The sequence below is a fragment of the Prionailurus bengalensis genome, chromosome D2 (assembly GCF_016509475.1).
Source record: "Prionailurus bengalensis isolate Pbe53 chromosome D2, Fcat_Pben_1.1_paternal_pri, whole genome shotgun sequence".
Taxonomy (NCBI): Eukaryota; Metazoa; Chordata; class Mammalia; order Carnivora; family Felidae; genus Prionailurus; species Prionailurus bengalensis.
The window spans coordinates 11,138,592-11,162,979 of record NC_057351.1 but is presented as its reverse complement, the minus strand read 5'-3'; the positions used below and the strand labels follow the sequence as shown (position 1 = coordinate 11,162,979).

General features: G+C 39.9%; 1 protein-coding gene across 11 annotated transcripts in view; it reads left to right on the top strand.

Moving 5' to 3' along the window:
- Positions 1–24,388, top strand: part of RYR2 (ryanodine receptor 2) — a 756,924-nt gene that overhangs the window by 573,438 nt on the left and 159,098 nt on the right. For all 11 annotated transcript variants that reach the window (XM_043596215.1, XM_043596214.1, XM_043596207.1 and 8 more), the window contains 8 exons: positions 1,095–1,184; positions 2,191–2,328; positions 9,021–9,098; positions 10,334–10,409; positions 14,419–14,542; positions 15,026–15,141; positions 18,534–18,598; positions 20,854–20,975. In XM_043596215.1, the coding sequence (XP_043452150.1) occupies positions 1,095–1,184; positions 2,191–2,328; positions 9,021–9,098; positions 10,334–10,409; positions 14,419–14,542; positions 15,026–15,141; positions 18,534–18,598; positions 20,854–20,975 (809 nt within the window). The remainder of the gene's footprint in view (positions 1–1,094; positions 1,185–2,190; positions 2,329–9,020; positions 9,099–10,333; positions 10,410–14,418; positions 14,543–15,025; positions 15,142–18,533; positions 18,599–20,853; positions 20,976–24,388) is intronic.

Below are 24,388 nucleotides of genomic sequence, written 5' to 3'. Positions count from 1 at the left end.
TTACTGCTAAGTAGATCTGCAGGTGGCTAAAAATAAACTGCATGGCAAGTTGACATATTTTATTTGGATTGTCAGAAAAATGCAAGCTGATGAGTTAAGTGACACATGTCCTACGTATCATGAAATTCTCTAAAAGGAACCTTATGGCTGTGTAGTCACATTATGTTGAGCCTGGTTAAACTTGAGAGATGTGAAATAGATTTGTCAGAGAAATTGAGCTGAGATGATGCAGGAATCTAAAATAAGCATGTACTGTTGGCGAAGTGAAAATCAAACATCAAAGGTTCCAAGGTGTTTGTGTTTATGGAGCAGCTCTGTATCATCCTGTTAGACTTTATATTAAATTTCAGTTCTTGCCTTCGCCAATCAGTCCCTTTCTCCTAAGAAACCCTCTTTTTGTTTTGATGAATGTGTGGTTCTTTGTTCACTAATTTATTTACTAGGTGAGTCAGTCCGAGATAAGTGTCTGTTTTATGTAAAGACTCTATTAGGTACCGAGCTGGTGGTGATGGAGAGGAAATTTACAAGAAGGCTGTCCTGAGCTATTGCAGTCTAGTTACTCAGATTCCATGGGCAGATATGAAATGAGATAGGGAAACGGTGACACATACAGAACTGCAAGGGCAAAATCATGTGGAACGAACCTGTTGAGAGTTAATTGAATACTGGAGTGGACCAAACAGTTAGCATTATTCAGAGAAGCTTCCCAATAAAAACAGCACACTCCAGTTTTCCTGCTTGAACGAGCATTTCGCATACACATCTCAGATGGAGGGTCCCGAGATGTCGCAGAATCAACATCATGGGGGCCGCGCACCCCGTAGTTTGCTCAGCGGGGGAGTGCTTACTGACATAACTATAGACCTGGATCTGTTCAGGGTGTGTTTAATCTTTGGATAGAAAGATTTGTTCTCGGTAATTATTCAAAATAATATTGGTTAGGATGGAAATCTTTATACTGACTTATGCTGGGTGGAATTCAAACCTTAGCCCATATCTTGATTTATTTTTATTTTACTAGTACACACTTCAACACATACATACCTACATTCTCAAAAATTAATGCATGTAAAATAATTTTGATTTTTTTTAAGTTGGCAAATGGATGGATTTATGGAGAAATATATTCAGACTCGTCTAAAGTTCAGCCATTAATGAAGCCATATAAACTATTATCTGAAAAGGTGAGGTTTCTTTCTTTCTTGTTATACAGTTTCAATTTATTTTGAATTTTTTTCTTTATTATGTAATTTCTTATTAAGATGTTTTCTTTACATATGCTTTTTAATTTTTTTTTCAACGTTTATTTATTTTTGGGGGGACAGAGACAGAGCATGAACGGGGGAGGGGCAGAGAGAGAGGGAGACACAGAATCGGAAACAGGCTCCAGGCTCTGAGCCATCAGCCCAGAGCCTGACGCGGGGCTCGAACTCACGGACCGCGAGATCGTGACCTGGCTGAAGTCGGACGCTTAACCGACTGTGCCACCCAGGCGCCCCTACATATGCTTTTTAAAAAACCTTTATTTAAAGGTTGCCATTTTTAATTTTAATCTTTTGTCTTTTTTTCTCTATTCCTATTTCTATCAGCATTTAATAGGTTCTTCTCTACTTAATATTCTTCTGTTCCTTTTTGATATTTTTTCCTCCCCAATATTTTTAAGGTCTTTAGAAAATATTCTTACGTGCTAAGGAGTTTCTTGATGAGGGATAAAGAAGTAATATTTACAATGATTATTACTTATAATTTTTCATGTATTTTACTTCTTTGGGGGGGGGGAATCAATATCTTGACAAATGAAGTGAAAAGGACTTTTTTAGCTTGGTGCTTACGGAGGAAGAGTTTTTCTCATCTGTGTTTTCAGATGGTAGAAAAGCCTGCGCTCATGGTTCATATAATCTGGCACTGTCTCTCCTTTTTTAGTTTCTATCTAAAGTATCAGAAGCTGGGAAACTGAAGAAAACTAACCTCCAATGAAATAATAAGCTGAAATCCCTCTTTGTAGCATTAGCCAACTTAGATCTCAGCTCACCCTGTACTTCTCAGAATTTCTACTTTCCTTTTTCATTTCTAAATAAATAATGCCAGTCTTCTTTTTTTTAAAGTGAAGTGAAGGTAGTCTATTTCAGATTTTTTATTTGGATTCCATGCACCTCCCCTTTTTTTTTTTCTCTTCCTTTTTGTCTCTAGGAAAAAGAAATTTATCGCTGGCCAATCAAAGAATCTTTAAAAACCATGCTGGCGTGGGGTTGGAGGGTTGAGAGAACACGGGAGGGAGACAGCATGGCCCTCTACAACCGTTCTCGTCGTATTTCTCAGACAAGCCAGGTAAGAACACATCGGTGAATGCACAGCTTATGTTGTTTCACAATCATTTGAATCTTTTATTTAATTAGTGGGTTTTCCAAAACAAATAATTGGAAAATTATGAAGACTAACAGAATGTTTAGAAGAGGAAAAACCCTATTTCTTTTTAAGTGAATTAAGTCTTGGTTAAAACTGGACTTTAGGGGCACCTGGGTGGCTCGGTCGGTTAAGCATCTGACTTCGGCTCAGGTCATGATCTCACAGTCCATGAGTTTGAGCCCCACATCGGGCTCTGTGCTGACAGCTCAGAGCCTGGAGCCTGTTTCAGATTCTGTGTCTCCCTCTCTCTCTGCCCCTCCCCTGATCATGCTCTGTCTCTCTCTGTCTCAAAAATAAATAATAAAAAATGTTAAAAAAAAAAGATTAAAAAAAAACAACTGGAGTTTATCAGGTGATGCTTCTCCTGGTTAGTCTCTAAAGGAGTGCCCAGTGGTGAGGTCTTGACGTTTTACTGATGAAGCCTTATGTACAGTGAGATTGTCTGCAGAGTTTTCTTCTCCTTTCGAGAAAGAACCAAAGGTTGGTTTCTTAGGGAACAGTGGGATCGTCAGACAGTGATCCCGATCTAGAACCCACACGAATGGTCCACACAGTGAGCTTGACCACCTGTCCGCTTTTCAAAGGCAATATATGCAACCATAAAGGCAGAGCAAGAATTCAGAGAGGGGCACCTGCGTGGCTCAGTCGGTTAAGCATCCTACTTCAGCTCTGGTCATGATCTCATGGTTCATGAGTTCAAGACCCGCATCAGGCTCCGTGCTGACCGTGCAGAACCTGCTATGGATTCTCTATCTCCCTCTCTCTCTGCACCTCCCCTGCTCACACCCTCTCTCTCTCTCAAAAATAAATAAATAGACATAAAAAAAAAAAAGAATTCAGAGAGCACCTTGCTAGTGAGTCACATCAAGGAAATCCAATGAACTTAGCAAGGTGCTGGCTGTGGGGCATCAGTGCTCAAGATGCTGCACAGCCTCAGCCTGAAGAACCTGGAGTTCAAGGTGGGGAGCAAATGCTAACTATTACCTGTGGCCCTTTCATCCCTCCTGGGAGCCAAACCTGTCATTTCCCTTTTCCAGACTGCTAGGGCTACTGTGTTCGGTTCGCACAAAATATCATGGGTATTATTGCCTTTTTTTTTTTAAAGAAAATAAGGGCATTCATAGCATGCGTTTCCCATGTTTCATATTTGAGATAGATTGAGTTCTGATTTGGGCATGTTGTACATTAAATTCTCTTAAGTAAGTATCATGTGGGTGGAAGCCGTAAAAGCATACCTTACCTTTTTATCATGTACGCACACATTTCTGACTCGGTTACATTTTGTTTTAATCTGTTTCAGCACATACTGAGCACAAACCCTCCGGTAGATGATAGGAACATGAAGATGATAAGGGCCAAAGACTCACAATGTGGTGTCAGAGACGGGCAGGTTAGACCTACTTCAATGTAGTACAGGCAGTTTTCGACTCGTGGTGTGTACCAGGTGGTGCAGAGTGCAGAGGGTGGAATTATTCTTTTTTCCCCTCTAAATTGGACAGGAAATCCAAAAAAATTACTCTCTAATGGGGGTGATTTAAGCTGTGCCCAGAACAAGAAGGTAGATTCTCCCACTGCCCATAGCAGCAAGATTGTGTCCCCTGACTTAAAATTGTATGTGTTGTATTTATTCCCTGTCTTCCTTACTCCTTGCTTATCTCGTAATATTGTTCTCTGGGGACTTTAAGCTCTCGATAGATTCTATCAACTGAGACTCATAGAACCATGTCTTAGGTCTTACCGGTTTTAGAGGGATGTCGTACATGTGTGACATATGATGTGCGTTGTTATGTCTCCTATGTGATTTCAGTATGCCAGAGGCACAGTGCATAGATGAAGGACGAAATATCTGGAGGTAGACTGAGACTTTTTATTTTTATTTATTTTTATTTTATTTATTTATTTTTTTCTTATGAAATTTATTGACAAATTGGTTTCCATACAACACCCAGTGCTCATCCCAAAAGGTGCCCTCCTCAATACCCATCACCCACCCTCTCCTCCCTCCCACCCCCCATCAACCCTCAGTCTGTTCTCAGTTTTTAACAGTGACTGAGACTTTTTAGAAATGTACCATCAGGCATGTTACTTGGTCTGTTTGAGTAAATGTTAACACCCCCATTTTTTTTTCTTTTTAGTAAATGATAACTCTTATTGTTACTGCTATTATTTAAATATTTTTAATGCCAGAGAGCATTTCATGGTAGATAAGAGTGTTTTTGCGTTTGTAGTGCTTTGACCTATTAGTAGTAAAGAAAGAATATTTCTCTCAGTATCAGAAATGGAGAGCAAATTCCAGTCGATGCCACCAATATATTTATAATCTTATCATTGCTTTTATTCAAAGATTCTTTAAGCAGAAGGCAACATTACTTGAAATGTTAAAATATATTATTCCTTAATCACTAATCTTGTAGTTCTATCATCTTTTTCAGGTATCATCTTGCCAAGCTTTTTAATGTCTTTTCTTTTCTCTCCATTGCTGGTTTCCCATAAAGCTTATAAAGATATTTTCTATTATGCAATAGATAGGCTCTTCTGGATAAATTAAGGAACGCTTTTTATAGCATCAGTTTATAGTAAGGAATATAAATGGGTGAATTGAGAGAGGTCACTTGTCGATGTGATTTTGGAGCTGAATTGTCTCAGCTTCCTTTCACGTGGGGCTCAGCTCTCCCTCTGCAAGGCAGAAGCAGCCTGGATTTAACTGAGCGAGGTCTGGCATAGCCCGCCTACGTTGAAATCCTGGCCTTACCACCAGGTAGCTGTGTGAGCTCGGCAAACTGGTTAACTTCTCTGTGTTACGGTTTTCTCATCTTTAAAATGAAGCAAATGAAGCATCTATTTTAAAAGATTATTCTGAGGGCTCATGAGTCACTTAAAAGAGTAACTGGCCTATATTTCAATAAATATTATACTTAATTATTACCATTATTATTTTATGTGGATCAATAACAATTTTAATGTTTTTTGTTTGCTTTGAACACCACAGGAAGACATGAGTCCTGATTTTAGGAAATTTACTGCTCCATTAGGGTTTTGTAATTTGCATATGCAAGATACCATAAGGGCTTGGGCGTGGCCAATAACAACTTAATAGGATATAGAATATATAGAAGTGCAGATAGGAAAAAGTGAGGAGATACTGATTAGAGAGGGGGCCTAAGTAGGCCTCTTGGCAAAGACAGCATGGAAGGAGGGCGTTTCTGACAATTTCAGGCACATTCCACAAGTTCTTAACAATTACTTACTTGTCCCCAAATTGCAAGTTCCTATTTTTCTGTTTTTCAGTATTGCAAATATAGGATATAAACTATTCAAACAAATGAAAAATAATTTTATAACCTGGGATGAAGAGAGAGATGGGAATGAAACTTTTGGAAAGTGTGACCACCTAGAACTAAAATGCAGGCTAGGACAAAACCAAATTTCATTCATTCCTTCAACGGATTCTTTATTGAGCACCTATTGTGTTCCAGTCATTATTCTTAGCTTTTCAGGCAGATCAGTGGACAAAATAGACAAAGCTTTGTGCTCTCATGGAGATTACATTCTTGTAGGGAAAGTAAGCAGCAGATATGAGGAAATTATGTACTACGTAAAAATATGATTCATACTACAGAAACAAGAAAACAGCATGGAAAGGCAGACTGGGAGTGCAGAGGGAAGGGGTTGGATAACATTTGTGGATGAGTTGCAGTTTTATACACGGTTGTCAGAGTGGATTTCACTGAGAAGACGAATAGAGATTTGAAAAAGGTGAGGGAATTACACAGAGTTGGGGGAAGAATGTCCCAAGGAGTGCAGCAGCAGTAAGTTGGGAGTGACGCCTGATACGTATCAGGGAGATGAAGGAAGTGTGTGTATATATTGGTGCTGAGTGAGTTGGAGCTGGGTAGCCAGGAGAAAGGTGGGGGTGTCTCAGAAATCAGATCACATGGAATGTTGGGAAAAATTTTGAGAAATTAGTGAAGTTCTTTGGACTCTGACAGAATTACTTTCAAAACTTGATGCTGCCATTTTCTATGACTTTTGAAATAATTCTTTTGAAATTTTCTTCTCCTTTTGAAATGGTGAAAAGTGACCTCTACCTTTTAGAGTTGTTCTAAAGAACAAAAGACATAATCTGCCTGCCTTGCGCATAACCATGCACGTGGTGGCCGTTACTGTTGCTAAAACCACTGGAGTTAATTACATTAATGTTCAAGCCCCTCGTTCAGAAATGGCGCATGTTTTGGGCAACTTGAAATTATAGCAGCCTTGGCCGCTCTTTTGATTTCTCTGTATATGAAGGAGAGAAATAGGTAATGAAAAATATAAATAGAATCTGTCCCTGACCAAACAGGCATCAACTTCACATTCTTTAACCCAGCCTCAGTAACTTAATCTAAAGCTAAAAGGATAAATAGTTAGACATAGTCCAAGAGGGTATGAAATACTGAGAATTTTATTTTAGGAACAAATAAAGTTATTGATACCAACTCCATTTTATTCATTTAACCAATTTCCAGAGAGTCTAATATTGTTTGTTTATCAGTTTTAAGACATAGGTTTGCCATCATGTCTGTGAGATTAGGAATCACTTTATCATTGTAGTGTTGGCGAAGTCTGGCTTGTGCCACAGCCTCTAGGAACATTACCACCAATAAGGCTCAGCCCATGCCCACAGATTTTTCCCATACAGTGGAAGAGTTTAGAGAATAACAAAATAAATATTTTGGAAATTCAGTTCTGACAACAGAGTGGAGAATGAATTAGAGAAGGAGGGTATGGAAGACAGAAAGACAGATTCCTTGGGAGGACACCATAGACATCCCTCAAAACAAGACAAATATTAAATATCTGAATTAGAATGGAGAGAGTGGAGATGGAGGGAAGTGGACGTATCCCAGAGGGATTTTTAAAGTAGAAAAGACAGAGTTCTGTGACTGCCTGATATATGATTGCAGAGGAGGAGGAGTAATCAAAGGTGGTCACCATGGATCCGGGCTGGACTGCCAGGTGGATGTTTATATTAGGAAAGGTAGGGAGCACTGAGATGGCTACTTGCTCAGAGATGGCAAGGAGGGAACAATGAATTTGATTATAGATGTTGTGTTAGGCAGAATTACGGCTTTCAGAGATGATCCCCAGTAGCTGGAATCTGTGGAAATGTGACTTTACTTGGGCTTGGCCAGTGTGATCAAGGCTTAAGACCTTGAGATGGGGGAGATTATACTGAATTATCAGTGAGTCCAGTATAATCTCAAGAATCCTTAAGAGTGGAATAACTCTTTGGGCTTTGGGTAAGGGAAATGTGACTTCCAAAAAATGGCCAAAGAGATGCAGTGTTGCTGGCTTTGAAGATGGAGGAAAGGGGCCATGAGCCAACATATGTGGGAGATCTTCAGGTAATGGATAGAAGAGTTGCCAAAGAAGGAATCTGAGGAAATGGAGTCAAGAGAAGTTGAGCACAGAGACAGGAGGGTGGTTGCCTGGAGTTCATGAAATGAAGGGCTGGAGAGCAGTGATTCCTGGTGTCAAATCTAGATGGACTGGCTTGATGGCAGCTGGAAAGAAGCCTTGTGTAGCAGCTTGGAGACTGATAACATTTGAGAGGACAGTTATATTAGATTTGTGGGGAAAGAAATACACTGCAACATGTTGAGGCCATAAGAGGTGATAGGGAGAGAGAAGTGGCCAAGGCATCAGATAGCTTGAATTGGAATCCTGCCAGCTCAGATTTTTAGCTCTTATTCTTCCTCATGCAAACAGTAATTATTCAAAGAGGGCAATATTTATCAATGTCTCAATGGGCCAAATGTGAAGATAAAATACAACCAACTCTTCCAAAGTACACCATACAGTAGCCAATTAGAGTCTGTAAGAAACTGAAGAATACAGCGAGCCTTTGACTAAGGTAATGTTTCAGAATCCTGGATACAGGGGCACCTGGGTGATTCAGTTGGTTGAGCTTCCAACTCTTGATTTTGGCTCAGGTCACGATCTCACAGTTTGTGGGATCGAGCCCCATGTTGGGCTCCATGCTGCCAGCATGGAACCTGCTTGGGATTCTCTCTCTTTCTCCCCATCTCCACTCATGTTTTCTGTCTCTCCAAATGAATAAGTAGGGGTACCTGGATGGTCAGTCGGGTAAGCATTTGACTTCAATTCTGGTCATGATGTTGCTGCTCATGGGTCAGGCTCTATGCTGACAGCTCAGAACCTGGAGCCTGCTTTGGGTTCTTTGTCTCCCTGTCTCTTTCTGCCCCTCCCTGACTCTCACTCTGTCTCTCAAAAATAAATAAACATTACAACAAATGAACAAACAAACATAAAGAAAAAAAAGAATCTTGGATCCATTGCACAATATGTTGAATTATGACCATTAGTTTTTGGGAGGGGCAATTCCTGAAATGTTGGGATGTATTATTCAGTCATAAACTGAAATTATCAGATACCCAAATACAATTTAATTTATATGCTCGTGAAGTATGTACGTACAGATACTTGCCAGTTTCATCTGAGGAAACATTATGTTTGGAAGTTTACTTGTCCTGTATTTCTAAAATTTGTCTTAAGTCTCTCTCCCCTGGGTTTTTTAATTAAACTCTATCATTTTCACATAAATTATTTAGGTTTCTGTTGATGCTGCGCATGGTTATAGCCCCCGAGCCATTGATATGAGCAATGTCACACTGTCCAGAGACCTGCACGTAAGTATTACTTTTTTAAAGTATTCTGAAAATTCCATTTTTAAAAAGCATATTGTAACACTTTCCTGCATACATTTCTCTTCATGAATTGCTTGAATATGTTGATCATATAAAGGGTCCATGGAATTTATAGATTATGGACCCTAGCTTTTTAATGCTCTGAAAGTTGATACAACTTTTTCTAGGATGCGTCTTCCAGATAACATATTTTCCTTAGAGATAATGTGCATTAAAAAAATCCTACTATAATTGAATAGCTATGAGTGAGAAGAGAATAAATCAGGAATTAGAAATGCTCTGCTCAAGGGTAACTTCAGTTACCCAGTAAAGAATATGAAATTTAAGTCATTTATCCAGGGAAACGGGTAGGATTTTGCCTGCTGCATCCATAGTTGTATCTGTTCACCTTTGTGCCTAAGGAATGTACTTTGAAATGGCTGATTGGAGCAAACGAAAATTTGTTGCCTTGGAACAGAAATTGATAGGTCAGTATCCTGATCAAACAGCGATATTGACATTATTAGTATTATTCCACGAGAAATAAATTTATAAAGACAAACCCTATGTAGTAGGTCATGTCAGTTATGTTAAATTGTTTGACTTGCCCGTTGTCTTTGCTCCCGTATGGATGCCTTAAGAATGAGATAGTAATCTTGAAACTCAAAAGGGAAAAGAGAATCTTAGAGGCAATCTTACCAAAAAGTTAATGGTCACAAAAAGGTTAATGTGGCTTGTCCAAGTCTCTCCCTGAGTGTGGGGTAGGCATTGAATCTAGACTTTCCATCTAAGCTTCTTTGCATTCATTGTTTAATAAGATTTAGATTGCCTTTTAAAGCTTTGGAAATTGCAATAAGAACCTGCAAATAAATAGATTTTTTTTTTGTTAAAGTCCATAGCTAATTTGAAGTTTCATTATTGAATTAATAAAACCTTTGTCTTTAGACATTACAAATAACCAGACAAAAACCATTACAAATAACAATAATCATTCCCATCAAATCATCTCTGCTGTTTACTACCGCACAATTCCACAGATTGTTTCTGGGTTTCACATGTTGAATCTGGGTTTCAGATTCCAAGTAAGATCATTGTGTTTGATAATCTTGAGATAGTTTAGCCTGGACACACTATGATTTATTAATTTAAAGCATGTTTTGATATTACCTATTGGCAAGTGAGGTCTTTTTCTACCCATTAAATTATAACTTATTTTCTAAATGTTTCATTCACTTAAGGCTATGGCAGAAATGATGGCTGAAAACTACCATAATATATGGGCAAAGAAAAAGAAAATGGAGCTGGAGTCCAAAGGTAATGTTTTGCAAAAATCCTGATTAAAAAACAGAGTGCAACTCTGTGAATATATGATATGGATAAAACCATCTTTTTAAAATAAGAGCTTATTACACCTTTATTTTCTTAGAATGGTTCAGATACGCCTATAACAGTTGCAGGGTGGGAATTTTATAATTTCCTGCCTGTGAGTGTACATTTCTTCATGTCTGGGAATTCTGCGACTCTCTTACCCATTTTAGCATGTAGATATCAATATGCCTCATCCAAACATTCGAGGTGTTCTGTGAATTCCTTACACTTCTCCCCCTGACTTCTATCCCTAACTTAAATACTTCTCTCATGTCATCCCTTCCCCATTTCCATCTCAACCCCTCTGCTTTGTCCAGTCTAGTTATGTTCTTATCTCTTATATGCTTTTGCTTGGTCTTTGCTGCTGTTATTCTTAAATACTAAAATGACATAATATTCTCGTAGTTGTTTCTCAGATGTTCTCTTAACTTACTTGCATGTTTTCTGCAATTTGATGCATCCTACATGGATGGGTGATCTCTTTCATTGTTATTTATTCACTCCTGGTCTGTAAACATACGTGTGTGTGTGTGTGTGTGTGTGTGTATGTGTGTGTGTGTGTTCACGCATGTGCTCTCTCTACAATTACTTCCTAGAGGGACTTCTTTCCCCCGGTGAAGCAATAATTGTCTCCAGGTCAGGGCCCCAACTTCTGTTACTCTTATAATTCTTACTGTATAGTTCTAGGCATCAGGAAACTCTCTGTTTCTTATTTATTGGCCTAGGTAAAAATATATGGGAGATAGTTTTGAAGGGTGGGGATATTTCATGGTGGAAAGTACAGCTGGGGTCTTGAAGGATGGTAGCAACACCACACACTCGTGATCAGACTAGTCTTTGTCTTAAGTCGTGATCAGACTAGCCGTGATCAGACTAGTACAAGTGAGAATCCATCGCAGAAATGAACAGAGAGGATCCCTTACACCAAAATTGCCTATTCCAAAGTTTGACTCAGGGCTAGGCCTGTTTTTCTAGAACCATTTTATAAATGTTTGTTAAATGAATGAGCACTTGTCTGGCTGACAGATAGTTGAGCAGATGGATGGCTGGCTAGCTGAGCCATAGAGGCATTGAGTTTTCCTTAGTGAAGTTCTTGAAGGGGCATCGTCCACATGAATAGTAAACAAAATGCCTATTTCCTGCGTAAGCAGATAGCATGAAAAATGTCAACTCTCAGGGTGCCTGGGTGGCTCGGTCAGTTAAGTGTCTGAGTAGGCTCAGGTCGTGACCTCACGGTTCACGAGTTTGAGCCCCGCGAGGGGCTCTGCGCTGACAGCTTTGAGCCGGGAGCCTGCTTCGGATTCTGTCTCCCTCTCTCTCTGCCCCTCCCCTGCTCACGCGCTGTCTTTCTCAAAAATAAATAGACATTTAAAAAGTCTAGTCTCTCTTTTTCCAAGTATGTTTTAGTCACTGTGGCTTGGCCATTCAGTGTCCTACGGTCAGTGTTTTCTTTGAAGTAGGCCACCTGTTAATGAGACGTCCCAACCCCTGCATCCCGTGTGTATGGGTCCAGATTCATACTTTGTAGTTGGGAGACCGGCATGGTCGCAGCAGGCTAGATGGTGAGGTGGTGGTATTAGTCCTCAAAACCTTAATCCTTCTTCTTCCTCCACGCGTGCTTCCCCTTTTGAAAGAAAAAGGGAGTGGCTTAGGGTCAGAACAGCAGTCCAGTAGGAAAGGTGTTAGAATATGCAGCCCTGGCTTCTTTGGGTTTTGAAACGAGCAAAAAGCAAGAAATGAGTCTTAGAAAGAAGACGGGCCAGAGGCTGTGGACAGTTTTTGGAAGGAAACTACTTGTGTCTTTTCACAAATTTGTTCTCTCACCCAGGGACTTTGACACCAACTTGTGTGCTGACAACTCTGCTTCACTTCTGAGTTCTGGGCTGGCGTGTGGGAGGTACCAGTAACCTCCCTCGCTTGGTGCCCGTGGTGTGTGTGTGCGTGTGCGCGCGTGCGTGTGTGTGTGTGTGTGTGTGTGTGTGTGTGTGTGTGTATGTGTGGGGGGAGGGCAGAAAGGAGAGAGGGAGGGAGGGAGAAACACCAGGAGTGAAGTATAGGAAGTAAGGAACAAGGAAACAACTATAAACAGAAAGTCATTTAGAGTCACACACCTAAAAGCTGCATACCTCAGTTTCTACCCCGTCCTGGGCTCGTTACTTTCTCTCCCTCCCATAATAACCTATTGGTGTCTGCCCCCCAAATCATTGTGGTTGCCAAATTAGTATATTTACTAGAAATAAAGGACTAAACGCAAAAACAGCAGATGATAGCAGGATGATCAAATTAGACGTTTGATCTACACATTTTTTTCATAAAACATCTCCACAGATCTCTGCTGATGGCAGAAGTCAAATTTGATCCTTGTGTGCTTAATATCGTATTCTGTATCCTTCTTGCTTTTCACAAAATACCGGTTTCTGTTGTCTTCTGATTATTCTGTATTATACTTGATACTATGAGTACTAAAGTATAAAATGACTGATGGCTCCTTAAAATGCTTAGCATTTGTTGGCTTTGTAGCTGTGGTCTGTCCCTTTGCATTTATGATCGTATAGTGTCACCTAATGGTCAGAAAGCTCAGTGCGTGATCACATTTTTGTAGATGGCGCTCTCAGTCCAGGCAAACTCCAGGCAGACATGGCATTTTCTCCTTTGCCTTTTTGTTTGCTTTTTTTGTGTGTAGGGCAAATTCAGTAGGATTGTTTTAGTAGCTCCCGGCCACATCATATTGGACACTGATATTATAGGCTCTGTGTTGCACCAACGTTCAAACCAAATATTAATTTTTAAGTATTTTTTTTCTGGAATTTCCATAGTAGTTGCGTTTCAGGGAATTTCAGGATTCCGTTCCAAAAATATTCCCATACGTGTCTTATAAGGTTGAAATCTGGGGTACACCATGCTAGTCACACTGATGCTGATCGTGAGATCTCTACATCTGGAATTACCAGGGCATTTCCTGAAACTTTTATAACTTTTACAAAAATTTTTACAAAATCTCTACTTTTATTAATACTTTGTTTATTATTAGTTTTTTAAAGTTTAAATATTTTCTAGAATTTTTAAATCTAGAAGGTTACTCTTTGATATTTTTCACCAAAATAGGTTAACCGGAAACCTAGGTGCCTGCCACAATTTTTAGTCAGTCACTTACGTATGTTACTCTTATGAGATGTTTAAGAGAGAGCAGCTTTGAACTTAGCAACCCAAGTATGGGTTTTGCGTAGAATATATGGCTATAAAGTACTGTTTGATCTGGGAGGCTTACTAAAAATTCCATATTTAAGACACTTTTTTTCTCCTCTCTCTGTGAAGTGGAAAGTGAAGCTTAGCCCTTACAATTGCCTTATAATTTCACTAGCTCGAGCTGTGCAAGTTTTAGTGTGTATTTACATGCTCCACATCCAGAGTTCATTTGAATGGAGAGGGTAATACGGCTTCTTCTCCCTTCTTCTGTGATTGCAGGTGTTATCGGCCCTGGATGTCACAAATGTCTACGCGTCCCTGTGTTTTTTTGTTTGTTTTTAATGTGTGTGTGTGTGTGTTTTTAATATGAGAGGGATAGAACGCATGAGCAGGGAAGGGGCAGAGAGAGAATCCCCAGCAGGCTCCATGCCTAGTGTGGAGCCTGACGTGGGGCTCAGTCCCACGACCCTGGGATCATGACCTGAGCTGAAACTAGAGTTGGATGCTCAACCAACTGAAGCACCCAGGTGCCCCATTAATTGCCTCTTAGAAGACATATGTACAGTGTTTCTTTGAACAGGTTTGCTAAATTAATTGGAACATAAAAGGTGCTGGAGAGTCAAGAGCCATATATGATTTATGTATACTCCATGTATAACTAGAAGATACCAGAAGTTCTGTAGTGTGGTCCTATTATGCACGTCACTCTGTCATATTTCAGATTATTTGCTAATCGCGATGCTGTGTTCTTGTCTTGACATGCTCTTAGGAGGTGGAAACCATCCCCTGCTGGTACCCTATGATACACTGACAGCCAAAGAGAAAGCCAAGGATAGGGAAAAAGCACAGGACATCCTCAAGTTCTTACAGATCAATGGATATGCTGTATCCAGGTAAAAGCACACGTACCAGTATATACCCTTGTTATAAAGACTGACCGTTTAAATATCCCCATCATATTTAATGTTGCAAATGATTCAGGACCCATTTAAATCTTAGTGCTACTATTTAGTATGTTCAAAATAAACACATCAGAAACATAAATGCCCTTGACTGTTTACCACCTACCTGATTCCTTTCACTACTTAGGTTAAATCCCATCCATCATTTAGGCAAAAATTGGGGGCAGAAATGACCCACCGTTTCTCTAAAGTGACTCTTTTTTTTTTTTTTGCATAGTAATAGAGTTACTCACTACAGTTTTATATCATATGCCAAGTATTCCTTACAAATTAAATCTCACTTTTGCCTGTAGCTACAAGAATATTAGGTAATGTTCCATATTTGTATATATCATTTATACTTTTTAAGCAAAATTTTACCTTCCAGTAGTCTGTGTAGAAACTGATTTCCATGTTTCATTTTTGCTGCTCTAGGGGATTCAAGGACCTGGAATTGGACACACCTTCCATTGAGAAACGATTTGCCTATAGTTTCCTTCAGCAACTCATTCGCTATGTGGATGAAGCCCATCAGTATATCCTGGAGTTTGGTAGGTACCTACATCAGGGTGTAGAACAGCACAGTCTCCTGGGCTGTTTATGGTCTGTTCCCTGGTGGTATAAACACTTTCTATCCAACCTAGTACTAAACAGAATCTAGCAGTCGGTAGGCAAACACATTTTTAGGGATGGCATAATTTACAGAACTTAAAAAAAACCGAACACACCATTCTTTTCTCCTTACAATGTTTATTGGCATTGATTTTTTTATTTTGAAAGACACGTTGGATGGATATCCCAATCTAAGGTACAGTTAAATCTTCCCTTTTGAAATTAATTGCCCTGCTCTTGAAAAAACGGAAACTCTGTGCATCCCCAAACTTTCCAGGCAATGTGAAGCCCTCAAGTTTATCCTGTGGAGGGATACACATTTATAGTAGAATGTCTGCAATGCAGAACCCTTTACTTAGGGTCCTGTTAGAGTAAAATGAAAGACCTCCTCCCCCCACGTGGCCCACCAAGTATGAAAAGAATTCCTCGTTTTAACTCTTAGATTCAGATTTTCAAGACAGCCTCCTCCCACTTCTGTTATTTCATGATTGTCCTGAGTACCATTGACTTGAAATTCAAGTTGTTAGTTACCCAGCTTCATGTCGGGTCGTCTTCCAGCCACCAGTTGGCATTAAGATAGAAGGAAGTAGAATCTGGCCCCTTTGGAAGAAGAGAGTGTTCTGGTGGTTATCTTTTCAATTTCTTTTTCATGCTTTTTTTTTTTCTGTTTTCATTTTTGTTTTTTAATCCTCATTCTTTCTCCTTTTCAATACTTTCCCCCAGCCCGTCATCCTCGCCTTAGCAATAAACACATCCTCAACAAACCCATCCTGACGAAGGAGTCTTCTTTACTACTGTTTTCTTAGAATTTAGGACTTAGTTTTTGGCACAGTGTCAGATTAAAGTTCATAGAAATTTGAGCTCTGGAATTTACTTGTTCCTGGTCTCCCGTTTCCCAAATGCGATTAAAGATTTTCCAGTTGAGTGTCCTTCTCTTAAAGAACTTCCCCTCTCCATCTGTTCTTTATCTGCAGTGTGGATGCTGTGCCTTGGCACTCTTCTTAACTACCTTTTTTCACAAGAGCCAACCGTGCAAACTAATTTACAGTATGTAATCTTTTTGTAGGTCCTGCAATGATTTTTTAAATTTTTTTAATGATTTTTTTAATATGATTTATGAATCATTCTGAAAAGTAGCCACATTAGTCTCAGTTAATGAAATTTGATCCAAAAAACAAAAATGAAGCTATGGTGAATTTTTAAAGCTCTTATGCATGCAAATTAAATATTGAAATTTCTCAGGCACATTTAAGTGTATCCGAGATGAGTGGCAACTCAAGTTTACTCTTCTTTTTGGCAAGAGAGAAGAGAGAAAGCAAAATCAAGGGATTAAGGAAAAAAAACTTTTAAAAAAAATTTTTTTTAACATTTATTTATTTTTGAGACAGAGAGAGACAGAGCATGAACAGGGGAGGGGCAGAGAGAGAGGGAGACACAGAATCCGAAACAGGCTCCAGACTCTGAGCTGTCAGCACAGAGCCCGACGCGGGGCTCGAACTCACAGACCGTGAGATCTTGACCTGAGCCAAAGTCGGATGCTTAACCGACCGAGCCACCCAGGCACCCCAAGGAAAAAAAAAACTTTTTAAGCTCGACATGGATAACAGAAACAGAAATTCAGAGGGTAAAATGTGTTTGGGTTTTCTCCCCACTGTGTTCAAGTTTCTGAATAAAGAAGTGTTTGTGCAGAGGGAGTGTTAAGAACCTTACTTTAAATTCACCCAGTTAGGGCACTTCTTTATTTCCACAGGATAAAGGGTGTGGGCAGAAAGTGAGGCTAGATCCATAGAAAGCCCAAGAAATTAAGGTGTTGTTTTACCCAAGAAATTAAGGAGCCGAGGTCACAGGCTCCTTTTTCAGACGGCTGTGACAGAGAAAATTCAAGAATTCTGTTAGAGGAGCAGAGTTGGGACCCTTTACATTTATTTTAATTGCCAGTTTTCATTGTCACTGCAAGGAAAACTTCTAGATGTCTTCTTTTGTCTTTAAATTTACTGCCTTTGCAACACATTGGAGGCTAATGGCCGTAGTAAGAATATGCATATGCCTTTTTCTGATTTTTGTATTCCATCTAGACCACAGTTCTCTCCATCAGCATTTTGCGCAGAGGCATTTTTGTTAAAATGTGTAATGTAAATGCATAATGTAAAAAGGGAAGATATTTCCAATCTAATTCCTTGAACTGTTAACGTATTTTGTGATGTGCAGAATTCCGTCTAGACGTAGCTTATATGGGAAAGTCCCCTACGTGGATCCAGCCACTTGGCACAATATTCTTGAGAGTAATATTCTTAATGTAAAAGTGATGCCTGCGAGTGTACAAAAGCCGTGCTTTTCTTTTATTCATTCGCTGGAAAGAGCATTGTTCTGATACTACAAAATACTACCTCAATTTCCTAAAAGTCATCCCAAACTTAATGTTTCAGATTTTACAAAATCTGTCTCAAATTGCTTTTATTTCTATTTGCAAAAGAACTTTTTTCAAGCAACAGTCAGTTTGCTTCTTACACAATAAGAAATCCCTGCTTACAAATGTTACTAAAACTGTATATCCAGTTGTGGATATATTTTGCTCTCCCGTGTGTCTGCATATCATCCTGGTTATTAGAGTTGATGTCACCTCCTGTGGATGCGTGAAGGAGGCACAGAAGGGCCACTTCAAAGCCCAGTGCATTCGGTCGATCAGTTCTTAACCTTTTGAGCCATGGGGAAAACTCGGGTGTCTTTGCTTTGCTCATGGAAATTATCTTGTGACATAAGTGAACTTCTTTACTCCTGAGCAGAATGTTAATTTGCCAACCGAATATTACGGTCGTGGTCCTCCCGCTCATCCCAGGCTGGCTTCCTGCAATTTTTCACTTGGCATATTAATATTGTAACTTCTAGTCCCAGCAAGAAGCAACTATTTTTATTAGAGGCTCACCAATCTAACAATCTAACCAATTTTTGTTTACTGAGTTTATACTCACTGTTGTCATCCCTGGCGAGCTTCTTTCTTACTGAAAGAAGATGCGGGGTTTTTATGTGACTCTATTCCACTTTTCCCGCTACGTGTCAAGAAGCTTGTAAAGCTACGCCAGCGTGTGTGTAGGCTGTCCTCGATAGATTTTTTTATTACGATTTGGGTACTTTTGAAAATCCCTTATAAAAAATTGTCATACTGCTGAATGAAGTTAGCCTTGATATTTCGGATGGGTTTCTATGTTCGCTTTCCTGGGATGACACGTTCAGCGATGTTACAGTGATGTGTTCTACATGTTGCTTTTTGGGTGGAAGCTCTTGTAATGTTTCAAGTAAACAAAACATGTTCAACAACTCTTCATTTCTACAGATGGTGGCAGCAGAAGCAAGGCGGAACATTTTCCTTACGAGCAAGAAATCAAGTTCTTTGCTAAAGTACAGTATACACTCCATCTTGTTTTTCACTCCCTGTGTTTGTCGACCGAATATACCCTTTAGATCTTTGCCTCTTTACGGAGCGTACTGGTCTACCAGTGTGAGTTCTACTACAAGTAAATATTTTGTGGCACAGGAATAAGTGCATGAGTCATGTAGGATGAATTTGCGCCCAGAATACCCGGTCTTATTTTCACTCCCTGCTCTTCCTGCCGTAATTCACAAATCACTTCAATCTGTAGGAATCAAAGTTCTCCTTGCTGGGCTTTATCAAATGACAAAGAGGAAAAATAATCTACTTCTTCAGTTTGGTTGTTAGGATTTAAAAATGTACGAGCATTTCTTTTATAAAGGGGAAAAGAATTCATTTATAAATTATAAATTCAGGAAGTTGTACATGATAAGAAGCTTTACTGTGTAAGCTTTATTGTGGGACTCGCGTCTTACTGTTTACAGCAGAGGAAGCTGAGGATCAGAGAGGGTGAATTGTTTATATGTAAAGTCTACCCAAATAGCGCTCTTCATTCCATTTAAGACGAATTTATCAAGAGTTTGCCCTAGGCCGTGAACATTCATGACTTCCTTTCAGCCAGACTTCCTGTCTCCAATCAGGAGACAAAGTGTTGCAGATTCTCCTCATTGGGTCCATTCACTGGCATAGCATGTGCTGCGTGTGTCCAGTCTCTGTCAGGGGTTAGACTACGCCCCGGGGATTCCTGTCGCGAAGACAGAATATGCCCTTGGGAAGCGTTCCTGTTCATACGATGTTGCACTTAGCCTGAGGACGTAATGCTTTCTGTCAATTTATTTTCGAAGTCCTTGCATTTGCTGGTTCCTAGAGATCATTTGCAAAATGGCTTGTTGTTTTGATTGATTCATGTTTGGCCTCTTTTATATGTTTTCAGATTTGTGCCCTTTACTGTAAGGGAGATTTCTCTCGTCTTTTCTTTCCACTCAGTATAGCACTCAAAATCCGTATCAAGCATCCCAAGTTTATCCTGGGATGCGTGTTGTTAGTTATCTATCATACTGCATTGTAATCCCCCCCCCCTTGATAGCCAATTATTACAAATGCTGTACCCATGGCCTCTAATCATACATTTAAAATACATTCTTGTATTGCCCTGTGTACCCCTAGTGATTTTGTTTGCAGACGCCTAATGTGGTTTAATTTCCTCTGAGTCTGTAATCCATTCATTCACATATTTATTGAGTAGCTATTATGTGCCAATCAAAATCCAGGCAATGTCACAAGTTTCAAGGAAGATCACAAAAAATTTGTATGTTGCTGTTATATATAAATATGCCATATACCACATTGTAGGAAAAATGTAGTTAGACAGACTTGAGTCTAAATACTGATAATGCCAGTTATTTTTTTTTCATTTATTTATTTAACAAATATTTATCTAGCGCTTGCTGTAGGTCCCATAAAGTCCTAAGTACTGGTGACCCAGGGGTAAACAAAGCAGAGCAAAGAGTTGTTCTAGAAGCCAGGAGAGCACAGTAATGGGAAACAGACCCAGAAATGTGTATTGTTCTTGTGTATTTTATCGACTCTTATGGAGAAAGACTAATTCAGAATCACACGTATTAAATGCAAAATTGCAAATGATGTTCTAAGACCAGAGAATATGGGGATTTTACCTAGTTGAGGAGATCAGTAGACGGTTATCTGATGAAGCACTGAGCTGAGGTCTGCAGGAAGAGTGGAGTGGACGGGTTACGGGGTGTGGGAAGAGCATTTCAGACATAGGGAATGGCATGTGCAGAGCCTTGTGATGTGAGCACACAGGGCAAAGAAGAGGAATTCGCCAAAGGGCAGCAGGATTAGCATGCGGGAAAGGCCAGGCGGCTCTGAGAGAGGCCAGGTGAGAACACTGTGGAGGTAGGTAAGCGGCAGTGTGACTTTGAGTAGGTCACTCACTTTCTGCACCTCAGTTTAATACCTGTAAAACGGATGATGACGCTTGCCACACAGAGTAGTTACTAGGAGCAGTGAATTGACAGTGTGGAGTTGCAGTTCTCACACACAGGCACGCACGCACGTGTGCACACACACACACCCTCCAACCCCCCCCCCCCCCCCCCCGGGACTAGAGATAGCAGGGTAAGATTTGAGAGAGGCATACTCTAAAATCGTGCCAACTGGCAGGGCTATGGATACTGGGGGACCTGCTGCAGGTGGACGGAAGTCTGGCTGCCCCAGAGTCTCCGTCCACCATGTAGATCTGTTTTCTTTTCCTTTCTTTCAGGTTGTGCTTCCTTTAATTGATCAGTATTTCAAAAACCATCGTTTATACTTCTTATCTGCAGCAAGCAGACCCCTCTGTTCTGGAGGACATGCGTCAAACAAGGAGAAAGAAATGGTGACGAGGTAAAGAGCTACACAAAATAAAGACTCTTGTTGAGCGAAGTGTATTTGCATTTGAGGAAGAGCATCTGGGGACCTTGAGGTGGGAGCATGCAGTGTCTACCCGGCTTCCCTGACCCTTGCCCCTTGGGATCAAACACGGAGGAGGATGCTCTCTACAAGTTAATACGTGTGTTCTAAACGTTGAGTTTTCTTCCATTTTGCTGCTAAATATCATGCTGAATAGAAGGAATAAGACCCCCATCACAGAATCCACAGAGTCATCACCACATTAGTATTTGTGATAAATGGTGCTTTTTCTAAAATTTTTTTTTAACGTTTATTCATTCTTGCTAGAGAGAGAACGCGAGTAGGGGAGGGGCAGAGAGAGGGAGACACAGAATCCGAAGCAGGCTCCAGGCTCTGAGCTGTCAGCACAGAGCCCCATGTGGGGCTCAAACCCACGGAACCATGAAATCACGACCTAAGCCAAAATCAGACACTTAACCAACTGAGCTACCCAGGTGCCCCAATAATTGGTGCTTTTAACATTACTTCCTCTAAGATTTCTGAGTCTACTATATTTGCCACAATTTTGAAAAATAAAGGAGTTTTTCTGGAGGGCAAAATCCCATTTACAGAAATCAAATTTTTCAACGTTTGTGTGTAAATAATGACCTATCTTGGAAGAAAATGACGTAAAAATATGTACCTTTCTGAAGATTTGCACCACTCAAGTTGGCAATTTAGCAATGCTTTCTCATTTCTGTTTAAACCCAAGTATTCCTCATAGATTCATTTGTGATTCTGCTGGGTATTTCAAGTCTGATTTTTCAAAATATGCCAAAATTTAGTACATATGTGATCGATTACAGAGCAAATCTATTTCTGTATTATCAAATTACACAGGAGTCCATACCAAGCTTCTAGATTGTATTTGAAAGAAGTTTCTATAAAAATGAGTAACCGAGATAAAGCAGGTACAAGCTTTCCTTGGACTTGACTTTAATGATATGAGATGTCATGTGATGTAAGATTGCAACCGCGTTAAAAATGGCCCCAAACTTCTTCAAATAATAGTCTTCCTGTGAAGTTGTTATAACCGATTATAGTTAAAGTAACAGAGAATCCATCCAGTGACGCACTTTGTTTCCACCACCTTTGTTACCAGAAAAAAGGGGGTGAGGGGCTACTTTCCAAGGTATGAATCTCCTCCTGACTTTGGAGTGGTCTTCTTTCCGCTTTCCCTGGGAAAGAGAGGTCCGGCTCTCTGCATTTCACTAGTGCCCTAATCAGCTTCACAGGCCCACCATCCCCTGTGGCTAGAAAATGCCAAGGCATCAAGTTACCTTTCAATCCCAGAGAGCCCAGGCTATTGCAGTCTCCTCACCCCCACCCCCTTCCCCCATCAGAGTAGGATTTTGTAACAGCAGCTTTGTTCCCAGAGTTGGTAACTTGGGTATCAGTCAATTATGTAAACCAAGAGAAATACAATCAAAGAATATAGGAAAGAATACAAATAAAAGTATGCAAATTCTATTCTCCCCCCCCCCCCCATCATGTTTGTATCTCCATTCCATTTTCATTCTTACTCTGAGAGCTGTTCACTGACCACAGAGGTAACTAATTTTCCTTTGCCCACTGCCCCTCATAGAAGAAATTGGAAGAGCATCGCTATTCTGTGCGAGCCTCAGTTGATGTGGTTTGGGGGCCTGAGACGCCCCCTGTTTATTAACGCCTCGCCAGAAGGTTTTCTGTAATTTCATCTTCAGATTTTCTCCACCTCAGGCAACAAGGACCGGCACATTTTATTTCTCCCGTTACCATTTCCAAAAGAGAAATGGTCTCACATTCCAACATATAAGAATGAGATGCACACTGATAGAAGTACCTTATTTCATCACAGCCCTTGAGTACCAAACATAGGTAGATTTTAGCCTCAGAAAAATTCTGGGATGAAAAATGAATAAAGTTAATGATAAAGAAATTACGGCACATGGAAAATGCTGTCTGGCCATTAACATGATGGATGCAAATATATCACATCTTAGGACAATGGTTATTTAAAAAGTAAAAATATATATATATTTATTTAAATAATATGGATCAAGATCTTTAAAAAAAACCTCTAAATTTGGATGTGTAGAAGAATATTGGTAGGGAAGAAACTTGATTTTAATAGTTGTTTCCCTTGGGTAGCATAGTAGAGGTGTTTTTCTTACCATTTTTATATATTTTTAAAGTGGAAAAAGTCTTACTTTTCTGATCATAAATCTATGTCTTAAAACAACCCAAATCACCGTCACACTAACAAAAACCAACTACAAATTTTTAGACATGTTACAATGGGATCACTAAAATTTTATAAATGTGATTTCTTACCACTTCAGTTAAATATTACTTTGGCAGGGAAAATAGGTTAAAAAGAAAAAAGGATCAAATACAAAGAAAAAAACCCCACTGTCCCTGCTACTGTGAATAAGAAGTCATGCCTTCACACCCATGTCGAACACTGCAGGAGTAGTTTTAATTCGTATTTAACAGTTGCATGTAGCAGTACGGCATGGGTCTAAATTAACCTCCACATTTAAGAATGGGTTGTCGCCATTAGATGTTTGGATACTTCTTGGCACTAGAAATCATATGGCGAGCATGTACTGTGTCTAAAGTCAGCACCATCATGTCTGTGGAAAAGAGTAAGGTGTGCTCTCTGCTCTCTGTGAGCGTAGCTGGCACTACCTGAGTATGTGGGTAAAAATATAATTCTAGTAGAAGAAAGCCATGCAGTGCTGTGGGATTCAAGGACAAGGAAGACCACATTGGGTGGGTATGGACAGGCTAGAGATATACAGAAGACACGATAATTCAGAATTGACTGTCAAGAATCTGTAGGTTGTAGATTAAGAAGGGGGACTATTTTCTACGTGTCGATAACGTATAGAGTGTAGAACATAGCAATTTAGGGTAAGTGTGGGTGACATAGATTCATTTGATAGAACCCTGTCATTGATATTAACTGCTGGAACAAGGCACCTTCTTCCTTTTTTCTTTTCAATTTTTATAATTAATCTTTTTTACTTAATTCCTGAGCCCTATGAAGCCATTGGGATAAAGGGCAGTCTGGCCACAAAAGTGGGATTGAGAAGTGTGAGCTTGCTAAGAGGCCATGACAGCAATGCAGGCTGTCGTGAGGGAAGGGCTACCTTAAAGAGGTGGTTCTCCCCACAGATCCATTCAGCACGCGTTTCTGAATGCCCGCCATGCCGTGTATAAGGTGCTGTCCCAGGACTGAGGATGATACACACACACACACATGACGATGCAGTCCCAATTAAGTGCACTTAAAAGTGCATCTGAGTACCTGCATACATGTAGCGCTAACCACTTAACAACTTGTGACGAGTGCAATGGAAACATATATGAAGTACTGGGAATAC